At 30.6% G+C, this 19,044-nt stretch overlaps 4 protein-coding genes across 25 annotated transcripts; 2 read left to right on the forward strand and 2 right to left on the reverse strand.

Moving 5' to 3' along the window:
• Window positions 1–33: 33 nt before the first annotated feature.
• Window positions 34–1,167, forward strand: LOC100882097 (protein C10). Its single transcript, XM_003708414.3, has 3 exons — window positions 34–484; window positions 690–866; window positions 930–1,167. The coding sequence occupies exons 1-3, from the start codon at window positions 445–447 to the stop codon at window positions 1,061–1,063; spliced, it is 351 nt and encodes a 116-aa protein (XP_003708462.1). The 5' UTR covers window positions 34–444; the 3' UTR covers window positions 1,064–1,167.
• Window positions 1,168–3,080: 1,913 nt separating this feature from the next.
• On the reverse strand, window positions 3,081–11,041 carry lqf (epsin homolog lqf). 14 transcript variants are annotated; one of them, XM_076530168.1, is made up of 18 exons: window positions 10,907–11,041; window positions 10,502–10,753; window positions 10,172–10,316; window positions 9,408–9,459; window positions 8,184–8,273; window positions 6,958–7,050; window positions 6,626–6,884; window positions 6,338–6,537; window positions 6,206–6,266; window positions 5,857–6,019; window positions 5,655–5,784; window positions 5,538–5,570; window positions 5,348–5,435; window positions 5,126–5,265; window positions 4,705–4,996; window positions 4,444–4,620; window positions 4,200–4,220; window positions 3,768–3,904 (listed from the first exon to the last, which is right to left on the reverse strand). In XM_076530168.1, the coding sequence occupies exons 5-17, from the start codon at window positions 8,205–8,207 to the stop codon at window positions 4,204–4,206; spliced, it is 1,677 nt and encodes a 558-aa protein (XP_076386283.1). In that variant the 5' UTR covers window positions 8,208–8,273; window positions 9,408–9,459; window positions 10,172–10,316; window positions 10,502–10,753; window positions 10,907–11,041; the 3' UTR covers window positions 3,768–3,904; window positions 4,200–4,203. The 14 variants fall into 14 exon arrangements, with proteins under 14 accessions (XP_012153129.2, XP_012153136.2, XP_076386280.1 ...); XM_012297739.2 differs by lacking the exon at window positions 4,200–4,220 and having other exon boundaries at window positions 3,081–3,904; window positions 6,212–6,266; XM_012297746.2 differs by lacking the exon at window positions 4,200–4,220 and having other exon boundaries at window positions 3,081–3,904; window positions 4,705–4,936.
• A 114-nt stretch (window positions 11,042–11,155) lies between these two features.
• Window positions 11,156–17,233, forward strand: Neos (nuclear receptor coactivator protein neosin). Of its 7 annotated transcripts, none has more exons than XM_012297730.2 (7): window positions 11,156–11,685; window positions 11,773–12,568; window positions 12,654–12,737; window positions 12,809–13,008; window positions 13,079–13,504; window positions 14,345–14,587; window positions 16,618–17,233. In XM_012297730.2, exons 1-6 carry the CDS (start codon window positions 11,451–11,453, stop codon window positions 14,542–14,544), a joined length of 1,941 nt encoding a protein of 646 aa, XP_012153120.1. In that variant the 5' UTR covers window positions 11,156–11,450; the 3' UTR covers window positions 14,545–14,587; window positions 16,618–17,233. The 7 variants fall into 7 exon arrangements, 5 of the variants coding, with proteins under 5 accessions (XP_012153120.1, XP_003708464.1, XP_012153122.1 ...); XR_013037733.1 differs by having other exon boundaries at window positions 11,157–11,685; window positions 14,345–16,884; window positions 17,028–17,233; XR_013037734.1 differs by having other exon boundaries at window positions 11,157–11,685; window positions 14,345–16,228.
• Window positions 15,771–18,917, reverse strand: LOC100882423 (protein-lysine N-methyltransferase SMYD4). 3 transcript variants are annotated; one of them, XR_013037735.1, is made up of 6 exons: window positions 18,450–18,917; window positions 17,699–18,359; window positions 17,353–17,639; window positions 16,913–17,196; window positions 16,088–16,810; window positions 15,771–16,012 (listed from the first exon to the last, which is right to left on the reverse strand). XR_013037735.1 is itself a non-coding variant. In XM_012297729.2 (6 exons), the coding sequence occupies exons 1-6, from the start codon at window positions 18,634–18,636 to the stop codon at window positions 16,005–16,007; spliced, it is 1,905 nt and encodes a 634-aa protein (XP_012153119.1). In that variant the 5' UTR covers window positions 18,637–18,917; the 3' UTR covers window positions 15,771–16,004. The 3 variants fall into 3 exon arrangements, 2 of the variants coding, with proteins under 2 accessions (XP_012153119.1, XP_003708465.1); XM_012297729.2 differs by having other exon boundaries at window positions 16,333–16,810; XM_003708417.3 differs by having other exon boundaries at window positions 15,771–16,810.
• Between the last annotated feature and the right edge of the window lie 127 nt (window positions 18,918–19,044).

The raw sequence follows: 19,044 nt of genomic DNA on the forward strand, positions 1-19,044 counted from the left end.
AGCAATTTTCTATTTTACTAACTCTGCTGCTCACTGCTAGATAGCACTAGTTGTACCGTTTATAGCACATTCTATTGACATTAATCTTTTCGATTTAAATACACAATAATATTTACAAAATCATCTCAAAAAGCTATATTATTGAGCTTTAAAATGTTTAGGAAGTGTTAACAAATCGGAAAAGTCAATAAATGCAAAAATGGTATTCGCAGTTTAGTTTCTTAACTGTATGTGTTTTTAAAATAAGTACTTACTGCAGACAAGAACAAAGAAAAATCTTAGAGGAGCAGTTTAAAATTTTACAATGAATCTGTTATAAAAAAATGTATGCTTACAGTGATAAAACAAAATAACAATAAGATTATATATAATTCTACGTAAGACAAATTTGATAGTTTTAACCTATCTGACTGAGGTAAACAAATTATAAAGTTTACTTGCATAATGACATCTTTACCGATTTTTACTCCAGAAATTGCAAAAGGTAATTGAAAGATTAGTGTTAATAATTATTCAGGAAGATTATACATGATACTTGGCAACAATATATTTTTCGATCCTTAATAAAATTGGATAAAACTGTTTTAACAATCAGTATTTATACTCAAAATTATTGGACAATGTTAAGCACAACTAATACAAGTACTAAAAAATCTTGAAATTCTTGTAATAAAGATAATCATTTTTAGCTGTTTTAACCGATGTGTTAAGTGCACTAAATGCTGCAGAAAATATTCAAAAATTAGCAGAAGCTGAAGAAAAATCTGGAAATGGAATGCTGAACAGGATGCAGTTTGTATTTCCAGTTATTATACAAATTCAAATGGATGTGATTAAGAAGTACGGCTTTTCGGAAGGTAGAGAAGGTAAGGTAAAATTCAAGAAATTGCAATTTATATCATAGATAATTTATGATTTTTTTCTTACAGGTATAGTTCTGTTTACACAACAACTCAGGGCCTTTGAAAGAAAAGATCCTGAAATAGCACAATTACATAGCCAAGTTCGCTCGTATTTTCTACCTCCAGTTACTAGAAGTTCTTCGACCGAAGCATCCCTTTAAAATAAAATGATTTCCAGTTGGTATTATTTCATTTTATACCAATTTTTGTTATTTTCAATTATAATATATTAAAAAAATAATATACAAGGAAGTTTCAAATTAAATATTTAATCACAATTAAAAATTTTTACATTTATTTATATAATAATAATAATAATAATAATAATAATAATAATAATAATAATAATAATATAATACTCTACTAAAATATATCATCATTCATAAATGTTCTTTAAACTTTTTCTGCTCTTACACCAATTAAAAACTAAACAGTGTTCCATTGTTCGCGTAAAAATGAAGGTTGTGCATTTACAACATTTATATGCAAACGAGAATTTTTCGTCAATAGGTTACAGAAAAAAAATATATCTTATCATTTCTAGCGAGCAGAAAAAAAATTTCAAAGCGTATAGCAATGTTTACACGTATATCAATAGGCACAATGATTGAATGCAATACTTTTCCTTCTTCTTCTATAAAAGCAACAATAGATCGTTGTCTGTATATTATAATCTGAAATTTAAATTCGTAGGAAAAATTAAGGCCTATCATATAGACCCAACTTCATTATTTCGCGAACATTTGGATAAATACGCATTAAATATACAATTTCAAATATATAAGCAATTACGTTTGAAAATGCATAAAGAAACAAAAAATATTAATTTAACGGAGAATAATACAATGGAATTATTTAAGCAATATTTACCTAACACAATTTAAATCGTGCAATTCATATATGTTTTACTTAGAACAAACAGACAAATATAGATCCCCTTTGTCATTCGTTAAACGTATGAGAAACAGCATTTTAGAAAGGAAAAAAAATTGCGAAATGCATTTACATTTTTTAAATGGAAATGCCACGTTTGGATTAAAATTATTTACCAATAAATTAATTCTTCAAAACAATCGCTAATACAATAATTAGAAAGTATCGAATCACGTTCTTGTCTTATAGAGCTGCAGTGACAGTCGCAAAAAATATTTAGAAAATATACAATAACAAACTGGGCAACATTATCCTTAAAAACAGGAACTAATTGATAAGATATTACAAAACCTTTCTGATTTTAATAGAATACTCTACATACTTTATGACCGCAAAAGTAATGTGTACAATCGGGGAACGATATGCTGTAACATATTTACAATTCTTTTTTAATATAAATCAAGGTACAATTGTAAATCGTTTCATGTATAAAGAAAGTAATGCGCTTTGCATTATCTTTCATTATCAGATCATGATTGTTGATTAAATCTGACAGTCGAACGCATAAAGACACTGTCCTAACATGGAAAATTGCCATCAAAAATTGCCATAAAAAATGAACGGTTTTCATTAAAGAATAAAGCACACTTCGATTAACTCCTCATCGTTAAACAAAATGCATATTAGTGACGCGACGCATTTTTTCTTCGCAGTACATCTAGTCGATGTTCAATAATCGTCCAAATGAAATGCATAAAGTTTCAAAAATAAAATTAACTTGTACATATGGTATTTACCATTACAGCGTTGAAGATGATATATTACTTTTGTAACGATAAAATTGCTCGATTGTCCCATCTTCGAGAACTATGAAGTATTAGGAAACGATCTATCGTATCGTTAATGTTCATATTTCCTTTCGTAAGACGGGTATTAGTCGTAAAAGGCATGCTATGACAAGAATATTTCACGAACCACAATTAATGCGTGTCACATTAAGCGTATAACATAAATTAAAGAACCCTGTTCGATATAATATATTTTTGCAAATCACGATTACAGTCTCACGATCTCATTAGCTGTAGAAAAACATGTACATGAATATAAAACAAAGAAAATGATCTTAACATCAATTGTTACTTTATACCCTATAATCTAATAAAAATGTTGTTCAATGATTTATTACCAATTCGAACAGTACTTAAAAAATATACTATATATGGAAAAAGTCCTTATAAAATTTAGTTATACCTTGGGAGCGCACAAGCGTTTGTAGGTGAAATACGACTTGTACAATTTCGTTCATTTTTTTTTTTTTTCCATTTGATTTACTATGTATTGCCTCTCTTAAGATAGTTCCTCGTTAGTTATTAGTACGCGCAATAAAATAAGAATAACTAAATGACAATAGACATAAACATTTTTATATAGAGTACAGTTTCACTATACGACTCTTTTTCGTACGATCTTCCTGCCAATTCTTTTTCATATGAACTTTCGTGCACACTAACGGCGAACTCTCAAATTTAGGAATTTAGACATTTTTTAATTTAAACATTTTCTGTAGAACAACCCCGTTCAAGACCATATAGCAAAACTCTACTGTGAATAAACAAAAGAGAAAATAGGAACGGGTAAAACACTTTTTAGTCATTGCTTAGAAGCAAATATGATTGATAAAATTTATCTATTCAAATTTTCGTAATATATTTCCTCACACTTCTTTCCATTTTTTGCTTAAGGTCATAGACGTTCTTACTCGGATCAGTTTTTAATGAAAATCGTTTTAATCGTTTCTTTAAATAGCTAAAACGAGCGTAATAAATACCTGGTTTTAACAAGATGATGATTATCGTTCATTTCTCATTTATATCTTGAAGTTAAATTATTTCATAACGAGCAAGAAACTTATACCGTACAGGGTTGCCGCTAAAAACTTCGAATACTTTTCAAACCACAGTGCTCTTGACTTTCGACTGAGATTTTGAAATGATCATCGAGCTACGAGAGGAACGGATTTGCTGTGGTAGTCGTATTCGCTGCCCAAGGGTCCTGTCGAATCTGATTGATTGTAGGACGGGGTGGTGGTGTTGCCGCCGCGAACGGATTTGCTGAATATGTGATGGCCGCTGTAAAGTTGTTAATAACTTTCATTTAAACTATATGATCTATACTATAAAAGCGAAACATGTATCCTTACAACTCTAAATCCCTATATTCCTGTCTAGATTCCTGCATTCCTAATACTAAGAAACCAATAGCAACATTTCAAAGGATAATACATATGAATATAACGTCAATGATTCCATCGGATTTCTTTCTGCTGAAATATTCCACTCAAAAGATACAATTTTCATAATTTTGTCAAATGTGATATTCGAAGCATGCATTCATGCAGTTATTGATCAATTTTTAAATACTTACGAATTTACTTCCAATGAAATGCTATTTTACAGACAAAACGTGTTACAAATAACGTAACGTATTATCTATTTTTATTGGACTCGATGCAATTTAGATTAAAACCTTCAATAATTATGTACTTCTGACAAGTGATGATCAAAAGTTTTTCAAGACTTATCTTACATATTATTTTGCATTTATGTAATACCTTACACTTTTGAGCGATGTAGAGACTATAGTAAGACTATTTTAAAGCAAATATTACCTGCTGGTGTAGGTGTTGTCGGTTTGATTGCAGACGTGCTGACGAGATTATCGAGATTAACAAGAGCAGAATTCTCTCCGAGGAACGATTGCGGTGTTTTCTTAACGGCTCCCGTACTTGTTGGAAGATTATCAGCTATACTACCCAAATCGAATGGATCTGGTGATAACGTACCTCCTATAGCCCCATCGGATAAACATAACGTTAATGATTATACTCGTTGTAATTGAAAAGCAGCCGAAAAAAATATTAAATAAGTACCATTGTTTGCCGTTTGAAGACTAGATCCAGGCTTATTTCTGTTAGTAATTATATCAAATTCGTCTAAATCGTTCAGCGGACTGGCTGCAGAACTGTTCTGATTTCCAATGGAGAAATTGTTAAGACTAGGCCCAGTACCATTGAAGCCGTTGCTAGTATTGAAAGTAGCACTTGAAGTAGTAGGCAAATTAAAGCCGATGTTTTGCGGCGACTGTGCAGCAAAACCGATATTCTGCGTTAAAGTGGAATTGTTAAAAGCTGGAGAAGTAGATGTTATACCTTCTCGGCCAGCCTAAATAATTTTGCAATAATCAAATTAATTCGGCAATAATATAAATATAGTACATATATGTATAATAGTTAAAAATATACTTTCAAACGATATGAATAATGCTACGAATCGTCGAAGGGTTTTTTTTACCTGTTTTTTGTTTGCATCAGCTTCGATAGTGGTAGCAACTGTAGTAGCAGAAGGTATTGGAGACCAAGGATCTGTACTAGGTGAAGATGTAACGGTCACAGGCGATGAAGGAGGTGCTCTCCATGGATCAATCGCAGCAGCTAAAATAGAATCGCAAATTAATTACGATATAATCAATATATTTTTATATTAATCGGGATTTTTTTTATTAACAAATTTTACTTGGTCTTTGCGGCGGGACAGGAGTCCATGGATCAATCGCAGGTGATGTACTACTTGTTGTAGGAGCACTCCATGGATCGTTCTGTTGCTGTATAGTAAAGACATTCGAGCATAAAACAACTATTGGAAAATTTTCTAGTATTTCATAGTGCATTATTGTCGCGGTATTTACTATATTAGTTAAACATACCTTATACGTATAAAAATGAGATAAATCCAAAGACTGTTTAACATGCAAAATGTGTGGAATATTGTGTTATCGTGCAATAAGCGTATACAGAAATCGAATTTATTGAAAATTATATACCTGCGGTCTGGGCGGAGGTGCTGTAATCGGTATACCCCAAGGATCAGTTTTTACATTATATCCGCATGCTTCTTCCAAATTCACATCCAACAGATCTAGCATATGACTTTGTTTCTCAGTTTGTGGAGCTCTATAATTTATGTATTTCTTTAGGTAAGTACTTTAACCAAATAAATCTTGTTTTAGAATGATTTTCACTAACTTAAAATCCTGTTGACTTTGACTAAGAGCTAACTGCAATCTAACATCATCGCTACGCCTTCTTTGTTCTTCCTGTTCTGCTTCTTCTCTTGACATTGCAAGAGCTAATTGTAACTGCAATTCTTCTTCCCCGACCGTTTGTGGTCTTGCAGCTTCCAATTCGGCTATGATATATTCACTTTTATTAGTATCGTAAAATTCTATACAGTGGAATCTCGATTAACCGAGGTTCCGTATTATCCGAGGTGCTCTGTGTACTTAATGCTATGTAGTGCACATCGACTCCGATAATCGAGACTTTACTGTATATAATAAATAAATAAAGTTTAATAGAAAAATGTTGAACAAACGTTTACTTGTACGCCTGGCTGTAGATTCGGATCCTAAACGACACGGTTCCCAATCCTGAAACTAAAGTAATGTGGGAAGCATTTGAAAAAGAGAAATAGCAGGTTTTATCACTATCATTAATTTTTACTTACATCACTGCTTACAGGCGACATAGTATCTAATCCATCGCTACCAAATCCACTAACTGATTGTGCAAATCTTTCTTTTGCTTTTAGTGCTCTAGCTCTTTCATTCCTTAATCTTTCGTCATCTTTTAATAAGGCCACTAGTTGCTTCGCTTTCTCCCGGACGTTCACTCCCTGATCCTTAGATCCTTCCATATATTGGAAATCTAGTATGAACAAAACAAAGGAAAAAAATGTCTAAATTATCAATATTTTATGTTAAATTTTTATAAAATGAAATATTAAATTATCTACCTTTCAACGTTTGAATGGCAAAAATATTTTCTTTACATTGCTGTGCTACTTTTTCTGTGCCTGTTTTAATAAGGTACTCTAAAAGAACTAAAGCTTTGTACACATGTCGCCAATTTTTTCCATGATCATTTAATCTCTTCCATAACATTTGCATAATTTCGGTAAAAGCAACAACATTGTAAGTTAGATCAGCAATTTCTGCCATAAGCGTACTGCTTGGACCCCAGGGATCATTGCTGGTGGCTTTTCGTACAGCTTTCTATTCGAATATTCATTATTTTAATTTATATACGTATGACAATTAGATAGATGTTAAAGTAAAAAATTATTACCTGTGCATTACTATAATTATGAGCGAGATTAACAATGTCTCGCCTGATACCTGCCAAATTCACCTGCATGACGTCTTGACCTTGTCTTCTCATCTAAAAGATTATCACTTTATATTACAAGCAGGCACTAATATTCAAATTTCTTCTAGAAGCCCATACTTATCATTGTTTATGGTGAATTATATTCGACAGAATGTGACTGAAACACAAGTTCAGCTATATTTCCTTAAAAGAACAATTTGAACAAAAACTGATAATAAATATGGGCAACCATTTGGTACCGAAGCCATGCGTCTAAAATATGCATTAGCAAGAAAGCATAACACTCGTTGTAAACTTGTATGCTACTCTACCTTTTACCAAATTAATGTATTATTCCTACCTTCTATATGGTTAGTATTAAAATGAATGAAAATACCTAAACTAACAGTGCAGTTGATGTAAAAATAAAAAAAATCCTTTTTTTAACGATATTCATTTGTTCTACATATGATATCATTGTATAATTTGCAAATTATATGCTAAACAAAGTATAATAAACATAATGAAACCGAATAAATGTAACCATTTCTAATGCGTGATTTATATGTATATAAAGCTTTAAAGCAGATTAGTTCTTTTCGAGATGTGCCTATGTATGTAATCTAGATAAAAAGTTTTAACCAAAACAGAGCATTTAACACTAGGTATGTATATTCAAAGGTATTTAACTGTAAATTGTATAATTATAATTCTTTTTTTACCAGAATATGTTAAATTTCCTACTAAGGACCATTTTCTTTACAGAAAAATTTAATGTTAGAAGTATTATATTTTATAAAATAATAGTTGATGCAATACTGACTTGCATAATGTACATAACTTATCATTGTTACATAATTTTGCAAAAATAAAACATAAATGATTTTAAATGTGTGCAAAAATTAGATTACTAAAAACTATAATCATCGTATTTTTTTACATATACAGGATGGTATTCTATTGCATGTACAAAATTTTGTTAGTTAATAAATTACGTAACAACTTGTATTTTTTGTGTTGTATATCTGTGCTTGTATTATTATACTAAAAAAGGAATATCTTTTAATAACATCCTGTATATTGTCCATTACGGGTTTCATAAAACATTTATCTACATTATTTGTCTTTTAAACATTTTCTAACGATTGATTAGTAATGTAATAACATTTGTTATTCTGTTAACTGTATTCAGTTAGAAAATTTACCTTCTGCATAGCCATTGTTGGCATACGAAATATGGCTGGTGTCGCTGATGAAGCTACTTCTTGTCCAGAAATACAGAAAACCCCAGAACACTTTTCAAATCAGAATAAAATCCTATACTATTAGATAGTTCATTAAATAAATAAGAAAGGTTTGTTATATTTATCTGTCAATGATGAACAAAGTTTTATTTATATAGTAATAATCGCGTGATTAACCGAGTGCATTTCATATGTAACTTTAAAGATATTTTAAAATATTATGCAAATAAATATTGCACAGAATACTGCATTCTTTACTGTTCTAATAAAAAATAAAAATATATATATATATATATATATATATATATATATTATAAGCATATGAATTTGTTAATTAACATACATATACATGTGTAACAATATGGAATATCACTAAATTTTTTTACAAATCTTGTGCTGCATATAAAAGGTTATACACGATAATATTTAAAAGCTAAATAGGCACAACTCTTGTCACATACATACGCGATACACAATACTTTTCTTAGCTAAGGATACTTTTTTTTAAATAATGTGTACAAGGCACATACTTATTTTAAAAGTTATAACATTTTCCTCTCTACGTGTGTAACGTGAAAATAATAAAACCCTCTACCAATGTATATGGGATATACAAGTAGGATTCTCTAAGAGGAAAATATTATTAACCACATAATTCTATATCCTATGTCTAAAAACTTTTTTTCATAAAAAGCAACTATCTATACTTGTAAACTTACTTAATCCCTTTATAGGTAAATGCAATTATAATGAAATATAACTCTGAATTAATAAAAAATTTAAGTAGGAATCTCAGGATTATAATGCTTTCAAGATTTTGTATAGAAAACGCTTAAAAAATTCCAAATGTAAGATGTGCCCTTCTAATAAAACGTTTTAGTATTAATTCAAAGTTGCAGTTTTTGTGCAATATTAAGCTTATTTCACCGGTATGGCACCGACTAAAATTACTTAAATTGTAATTACTTGATAGATATAAAGTATATAAAGTAACTTAATCATTGAAACTACTTCCTGTTTATAACCTTTTGCAAGCATTTTAATGAAAGAAATTAAAAAGAGAAAATATCAAAAGGAAAAAGTTCTATCAGAAGTTTTATCAGAAGGAAAACAATTTGAACTAAACTACTATTTTTTTAAATTAATAAGCCGCATGCAACAATGAGAATAAACAAAGTTACTTACATTTACGAATTAAAGGATATTTACTTTTCCTCAAGAAAGCTGTGATATTAAACTGAAAAGCGAAGAAATCTTTATTATCTTCTAGTTAACGTCACTATATTTGTATCTTATCTTATCATGGCTCATGTATAATGCAACTTTTTATACACAGGAAACAACACTGACACTATGGTTCATCTAAAAAATTGTCAGAATCCAGTAAAATTTTAAAAGAATTACTTATACGTTAAACTGGTTCAGGATTATTATTATATGGTTTCTTTGAGACAGTTAAAAGGTATTATGTTTGTTAACATCCATGAATCTATTGATTTTCACGTTATTTTTCTTTCTTTATTCTATTTTTCGTAAATATGAAATAAATAACATTATAAAGATTCAACAAATCTAAATAATAATATGTCGTTTAAAAGACTTTGTAAGTTAGCATTTTACAATTTCTTAACCTTAAATATTAAATATTAAAAGCAGTAATTGAACATGCGTCTCCTTGTTTTTCTTCGAATTACGTAAAACACTTTTTCATCGTGTATAAAAAGTTTATTACCGCGTATTTCTTTGTAGCGTTTGAAAGTTTAAATTAACTATATGCATAGTGACTTTAAGAATTTATGTATGTACGTGCACTAAATGACAATCGTACGCAACACGAATATAAGATAATTTCTTTCGATAGATTTTAAGAATAATGTCATAGATTGTTCACGTTATATGAGCTATTTTCTTGATATAATTAACGTAACTAATGCAATAGGTATACATACACTAACTTAAGTGCAAGGCTAATCCATGAAAATATATCGTGATATGTCAATTTCGAAACTCTATCTGCACTTTCTCATGCTCGGGCGTGACTTCCTCGTAATTCTGTACGTTTTCGATATATTTCACATACAGGACAACGTAAAACTACACAAAAAAGATGAACGAATGAAAAGATACATTATCAATTGAAATATGTAAAAGAATTAAACTATCGAAGTAAGTTGACCAAGTTCGATTCTTATTCTAGATTGTGCTACTTGCACTTCTATATTAATGACGTTACGATTCCGTAACTCTGTTCGTCGATCAACATGTATCATTTTACTCACCGTAACGTATACAGCGAATTTAATCCACTAATTTTAACCGAAACAAGAAGCAAAATAATATAAAACACTTATGACAAGTCCATTCACAGGCACTGACGAATTAGATGTTACGGGGCAAGATGGCGCTGAGAAGTATTTCCGTCTTCACTATTTTGTAGTTAACCAGTATTTATAAAGAAAATTCAGAATTCGAACTGTTTCTATTAGATTAAAAATAATTTTCTTTATCACTGGGTGTATACATCCGTTTTCCTGTAAATACATTGAGTGATTAACATCAGGTTAACATGCTATGTAATGTTTCAGCGAAACAAGGAATTCATCAATGAAGAATTGTCTCATTTCGTACGATTTCGTAAGGCTTATTCACAAGAAACCAATAATTGATGTCATTAAAATTCTTACAGATTGGGCGAGCATCCGTGTACGAGCATAACGATCATACGTTATTCATATCGAATAAACTTCTTTTTTCTCCGTTCATTTATGCTCATCCAGTTTGTGTGGACCTTTAAATACATTCGCTCAATTGTGAATTCAATATGGCTTATATGGAATCCTCACGGTGCGTTTAGATAAACGCACCTGCATATGTATTAAAATAGAACACACTTGAAGGATAAATTTTATATATACGCGCCATTATATGTAATTTCTTCAGCTTTCGATTGTTGATGAAAGAGCCCTGTTTTTTACCATAGCGGTGTGTAGTGAGAAACTAATAGAAACTAAACAGAAAGTACAAACAAGCTGTTTACTGCTGTATAATGTTATCATCCTTGTGTTGCCGATAGTATACTTAAACGAAGTAAATTGTAAGAAGTGAACGTCAGCATTGTAATATAAACTCTGTTGTTTTTATCGTTTGAATGCGGTTAGTGCATTTAATCATTCATCCAAATAAATATTTACTTTTAACGATTGCTTTTTAAAAGCAAATCACGTAAAAATGAGTGTAAGACTTTTAAAAGATCCTGCTACTGTAAGTAGCCGAATATTTGTGGGTCATTTACAAACGGACGATATGACCAAACATGAATTGGAAGAACACTTTTCAAAATATGGAACTGTTGTTGGTTCTTTGATAAATCGAGGTTTTGGCTTTGTTCAATTTGAGGAAGAACAATCTGCTCAAAAAGCTATTCAGAACGAAGATGGTGCTATGTTCAAAGGCAGAAGAATAGGTACTTTTTATTAGGGTTATTTCTTTAATTTATCAATGATTATGGATGTAAGTTGTAAAATTTCATGTTTTCTGTCTCTTCGAACAGATGTTAGACCAGCAAAGAAAGACAATCAATCCAGTGGCGGGGGCCCAGGGAAATTAGGAGGACCCAATAATCAGTTTAATTCTAATAATAATCACTTTAATCCTGGAAATGATTCTTTTAATAGCGGGAGTCAAAATTATGGGGGAAATTCAAGTTTTAACTCGAATCAGAGTTTTAACTGCGATTCACAGTTAAATGATAACCAAAAAGGAAATGCTATACAAAATCGAAGCAGTGGAAATGATCAATTTAACGATGCTAATCAGAATAGGGACAATGTAAATGATCAGTTTGCAAATCAAAATCGAAACAGTGGAAACGATCAGTTTAATGTGATGCAAAATAAAGGAAATAATCAATTTAATCCGAATAATCAGACCAGGAGCAGTAGTGACCAATTTAATCAAAATAGAGGTGGCAATCAGTTTGGTCCAGGGGGAAATCAAAATAGACCCGGAGGAAATCAAAATCGTAATTCAAATAATCAGAATAATCATGGTCAAAGTGGTGGTGGAGGTGGTGGTATGAATAGTGGCGGTGGTGGTAGAGCAAGGAACAACAGAGGTGCAAAAAACCGTAATAAAAATAGGGACAATTCAAGTGGGAATAATTTTAGAGACCGTAGTCCTATTAATAGAAGTGGTCGTTTAGATGACAAAGGTGCACGGGATTGGGATCACAAACAAGGTGACAGATTAAGGGGGAACAATTTTGGTCGAGATTCATTTAACGACAGTAATAATCGTTACGAAGATTTCAAGAACTCTGGCCCTAGAGATATGAACATCAATTTTAAGTAAGTTTATCGTCAGAATTCGTGATTCTTTCTTCTTATTACTTGTTGTAGGTATTACAATTTAATGTTGTATTTGCTTTAACAGCAATACCAGCACATCAACCGAATACTCAAATGTGGTAACTGAAAAAAATGACTGTGAAATTATTGTTGTGAACAAAGCATTAACGTATGTATAAAAGTAATGTAGTTTTTGTATAGTTATGGAATGTATTTTTTATCTAATATTTATTCGTACAGGGAGTATGCTGAAAGTATTGAAATGAGGTTAAAGAAAATCGGATTAACAGTGGATTTATTATTTCCAAATGAAGATGTTCTTTTAAGTAGAGTTCTAGGAAATATAGCAAGCCGTGGATGTTTATACGCAGTTGTCGTTACACCTATTAATCAAGAACATCATTCCTTAACTTTAAATATTCTTCACGGTTTACCTCAAGGTATTTGTTTCAATAATGTTCAAAGAATTTAATAATCGTGATATTAATATATATTCATTGTTTCATATAGAACACAGAAATATGCTCGTCGATGATGCTATTAATTTAATACAACGTGATTTTGCTAATTACAAGGCTGGTGGACGATCGGTTCCATTGAATACACCTTTCGCGAACGAAAGACATCCTGATGCTATTCAAGTTCTTTTAAATATGTTGGCTGATAATCATCAACTAACAGTGTTACAATATGATCGTGTTATAAAATATCTGGAAATTAAACGCGAAGAACAGGTGCAAGTTGAGTTAGGAGACGTAAAAGATTTACCAACGGCGACAACTACGATAACAGTTAGCGACCCGAAACAAGCCGAATTACAATCTAGAATACTTAACATCCTAAACAGTAACAAAACAAATTCATCCGTGCCAGCACCTAGTCCAGTACCAGCTCCAACTTCGACACCGACACCTGTTCCACCAGCTACTTGGGGAGGTAAGGTTTTTAAGATATAATTATTTAAATTTTAACGAAATGTATATAGTATCAAATCTTTGCTAAGTTTATGGTCAATTTCTATATCGTAACTTACAAATTGGGAATAGTATAAATTTCATAAAAATTTAATAGGTAGTGATTTTACTGAAGTTAATTAACAGTTTGTGCTGTATAAGTTTCGGAAGGAGTGTAATTTCATTGCGTTATGTACATATTGTACAATTGGAATGCTTGCCTTTTTGTTTTTTTACAAGAATACCATTAATGGTGCATTTATTACTCAAAACGAGTAGCATTGGAAATAAAATTTTTATTGTGGTTTCCAAGCGAAAGAAAGACCTGTTGCATTATCTTTCATCTGTAGGAAGATCGTTTTTATAGGTGCATCTTAGAAATTTTGAAGCACCTGTCTTTTACGTTTTCCTTTCTGGATTTGTTTGTGTCCATTTCATGAACATTTCCAAAGAAATGTTTTTCAGTCGCGTATAGAAATTTCTGTTAAAGAAGTTTCACAATCTATTTAACATTAAAGAGAAAAATGTGTATTTTGTCTAAGAATTTCTTAGACAAATAATTTCAGGTAAAATTTAGATTTCAATCAGTCATTGTACGTGATTGATTAGACGTAAACGAACTTCGTACGCTTTGGGTTTTTTCATTTAGTTCGTGCGTGTAGTGAAATTGTGATTACTATATGATGCAGTGATCAAAGCGAACGAACTTCGAATATACATATATATTTATATGTATATACATATATATATATTATATACATACACATACATATACATATATTGCTGGTACTGCTTACTTCATGAGTACATCATGTTATGCCAGCAGCATCAACTGCCACAACAGCATCCACAACTACAACTACTACGGGAGTTTCGCCGTCACCTCTACTAAACGATCCAACAGTTCAAAAGGCACTTGACAGTCTGTTACAAGGCAATTTGCTCAAAAGCATCGGCGATCAGCAACCAGCTACAACTACGACACCTCTGTTTGCTGCTTTTTCTAATATCGGACGATTTTAATTCGTTTATCATTATTTATTATATAATGAAAAATGGAGATATGGTACTCCTTTATTTTTCTCGCATTCATACTCGTCTAATAAAATATGAGCTGAATATTTTGCAATGATATTTAGTAAAAATCCGATAAATGCTAACAAAATTCAATAGTACATGATTTTGATATTTGTGTCTAATGAAATGTTAGCATGTTTTTCCATGCATGGTGAAGTCTTGCTGTATGATTCTCGAGCGGAGCTATAGGAGCAAAAAAAATTGTGGAATGAGTCATATAAATGAAACTCCTTCCATACACTGTTTTATTATTATAGTCGTAGAACTAACGATGTAGCTTAAAATTAAAAAATTTCTAAATTGGACAATTTTTCAACTTGTCAATTTGTAAATTTGTAAATTCACCACATTGGGAATGTTTAAATTCCTAAATTTGTAAGAGTATGAGGGCGAACTTGCTCAGTAGATTGTATAAACGGATAGAAATCATATAGTAAGACTGCACTGTGCTGAAAACATACATTTTTAAATATAGAATTTATATAAGTTCTATGGATTCTGTTTATATAATTTACAGAGATACATATAATGATATCTGAAAATATATTTGTTTACTCTTTCATTTTCCGGACAGACATATTTTAGTACATTATACTTATTATAGCGCTTTAAGTGGAAGAGATTTAGAACATCGGTAACGTTTAATAAATTTTTAACGCGTGTTCGGTGTTTCTTTGTTTTTATTTCTACAAAATTAAACAAGATTCAAATACATCTTGAATATTAACAAAATATATTCAAGGTACATTATATTTTATTGAAATCTAAATAGTTTATTGTGATAAAAAATATTTCAATATGTAACATATTGACTTAGAGATCAGTAATTTAATTGTATAATTCCATTGTTTATTGCAATTATATGATAATCTTGGAATAATGCGTAGGATTTATTGCATTGTAATTTTAATGAATTGCTAGCATTGCCTCTATCATTTTTATAATTTTTATTAGTTTCGTCAAATGATTATTTTGTAACATTCTTCGGTCTTCAATTTAGATTAGTAAAAGTGATTTTGTCCAACTTTTAAGTCCAATATACTTTGTTTAGTATAAAAATATATGAAAGATACAGATATAAAGCATTTTATTTTATAATTTATATATGATATATAAAATACTAATTTTCTCGTGGCATTATTGATGTCACGCATCTATTATGTCTAAAAATGTTTCTTTTCTAAGGAAGGCAGGCATTAAAAAGTTTATTTTCCGCTTTATGTGGTTTTTAAATTTACATTACATAAATTTGAATTTGTTTGAACATTGATACAGGTATAACGCATGAAAGAAGCTATGCACACTTTTTTAGGAATTAGCTAAATATCATGTATAACTTAAATAAACTGTTTTTAGGAATATTTCATGTCTTTCATTGATAACATAGTAGAATATTGATGCCTCTTTTATGGATCTAAAAACAAAACAATTCATGTATAGGCTTGAACTTAAAATCGAATTGCATCTAATACACACATTTCTCACGTACCTTTGCAGCCAAACAGTTAATGTATTTTTTATAGAATAATATAAGCTAAATATTTAAAAGCAGCAGTATAAGATTAATAAGCAAAAAATAGATCAGTGTACAAAGTGTAGTATTGAGATAAATGTGGTTTACAGGATACAAGTAAGTACGCTATTAGTATTTGCAAGTAAGCGTAGCATATAAGTAAAGCATACAAGCAAATAAGCAAATGTAAGTAAATTCACTTTTGGTTTACTTAAATTTACCTAAATAATAGCTCTTCAAGTATTGTTCTGCATGTACTATTTCTTCGCACGGTTGGGTCACTTCTTTATAGAGTATACCCAGAACCGATTTTACAGCTTCAATATCATACATATTTTTTGCTAATCTCTGCTTGTAAGGTTTCAATTTTGCCACGAGCTCTTTATTTTTAGCAATAGAACCAATGTGGTTTCGAAGAATTTCATTGTATGATGGCCAATCAAATGTACACGCGATGCAATCGCATTCAAAAAAGTAATCTTGCATTATTTTTTCTCTTCTTTCAGATCTTGTCATATATGCATATGAAGCACAATAATTTGTGAATATTTGATCTCCAGGAAATATTGGCTCTAGTGCACGAGTGATCATTGTCATCCCTTCAAAATGCCGAAATGTATTCGGCGCACAAGAATGATTGTACAAGCTATGTGTTATATATAAGCCTGAACCTGTTTTAATTCCTGGTTCTTGTTGCACCTACAAAATAAATTTCATACGATGTAACATTGTTTTATATTGATTTCTGTACTTTATCGAATTTTATATAACATGTTAAGTATTATCCATTAAATAAATTACTAAGAAACAATTGGAACACATTATAACACAGGCACGGAACATAATGCTGCCACAGAATTTGATCTCTGGAAGATCATTAATATCTCTTAATTGGTCCACTTCGTATTTCTTGCAGAAGAAGTTAGTCTGTGTGGCTAAAAGTATAGCTGCGAGAGCTGAGATACACGCAAAAGCACTGATTCCAATGAGTGGTCTTGTTGTCATATTAGTAGCAAGACTCAGAGCAGATCGTGAACTAGTACTGTCCAATATGCCTTCATCTGTAAATCCTGCAGTTCTATTATCTGCAAAAGAAAATTTTATAAAATCTATACACGAACAGTATGTTAAAGTTCACTATTTATGACATAACTTGCCATTACTTTCATATTATTTAAAAATACTTTAACTTTCTCTAATATTTTCTTTTCTAGAAATAAAATATCAAACCTATTCTTTACCTGGATTAGATTCAGCTACTTTCATGTCTTCGAGCAGTTCTTGAATTTTTTTACCTTTCGCTGTTGCCACAATTAAAAACCTGACGATTTTGGTAAGCATTCGTATTTTATTTTTATCAACATTAAGTAAGTTTCCTACTAATGCCAAAATCGGGCATTCTATCTGATGAGCCATTTCCCAAGCTAATTTCCTACATGTTTCTGAGCAATATTGAGCCACTGGACATTTTAAACATGGAATCAAATTAAAGCTTCTTGCTAAACAGTGATGACAATGCGTAAAATAACTGTAATATACGAAATTAGTTAATATCAAAACATATTTCAATGTTACCAAATTGATTACCTTTGCATATAAATAGTAAAAGCAAATGGATCTTCGATAGTAACTATATCTCCTGGTTTAAATTCTTTTGTAGCTACTAAGTGACGACCATATTTTTCAGAGAAAGCAATACTAACACCATCGCTAGCAGCTGGAGCCTCCTTACTGGGACCATAAGTCAGCTTTAAAGGACCTTCATCCGCTAAGTATCTTGGTTCTCTGTCTTCGTTATCGTGTGCAGATGATTCGCGACAACCATTAATCGAATCTTGTTTATTTTCGTCAGCTTTAGCATCTTTATCTATATCTTTTCCAATTTTATTCTTTCCATTTCGATATTTTACAACAATAGGTGTATTATTTACCGTTTCTGATAGGCATCTGTTCATAAATTTTTCTGTATCAATACGATCATTTTCTTTGAACAGCAGTTTCTTTTTAATTTCTTCAACGGCTTTGATCCCTCTCTCCTTCAATTTTTTTCTTTTTTCTTCCGGATATCCAAGATTTAAAGCAGCATCAATGTCTATTATACATTCTTTGTAAAGTTGTTGTCTATACAAAGCTGCAGATCGATTGGCATGAGCATAAGACATAAGTTCTTTTTTATCCGCGTATGCTAAACTCATTGTATAACATTTTATAGCTTCAAAATCCTCGCCCATTACAAAATGTTGATTTCCTATTGTTATGTAAGTAAATATTCCTATTATTGTGTAGTAATGTAATGAGATATACATATTGAATTACAGTATATAAAAAGCATTAATACCTTGTTCTCTATATTCGATAGAATCTTGTTCATTTTTCACCTCAGGAATTAATTCAGGTAATTCGGATTGAACCATATTTTGTAAAATGTGACCAATGAGTGCTTCACATTCTTTCTGTAAACCATACCCCACATGTGATTTATTTGTTTGCTTTAAATTCAATATCAATTCCTTTGCTGTGTCCATATTTTGTATAAACGTTGTTAAAAAAAACTGTTATATTTTATTTTTAATAAAAAGTGGTAGAACAATAGAAAATAAATATATGATGTCTTATTTAATTCATTACATTTATATTATGCAAATCTACTGCTCACTTTAAAAACTGAAAAGGAATGATTCTTGTACAGCAGATAAGAATATACTGAATGAGCTGTAGTTAACTAGGTACTAGTGCAAGCAAAGCTAAGAGGTGAAACTAAAATTACCTCAAGTAAAGTGATAGAGGGAAGCAGATAGTATATGGCTGTAATCAAGCTTCAAGTTGTACATTACATTTATTAAAGTATAAATTATGTGTCAGATATAAAAAATATATTTTAACTTTTGCAACATTTTGGGCAAGGAATCTTCCACTTTTATAATACACAATTT

Source organism: Megachile rotundata, chromosome 3 (genome assembly GCF_050947335.1).
Source record: "Megachile rotundata isolate GNS110a chromosome 3, iyMegRotu1, whole genome shotgun sequence".
NCBI classification, from domain to species: Eukaryota; Metazoa; Arthropoda; class Insecta; order Hymenoptera; family Megachilidae; genus Megachile; species Megachile rotundata.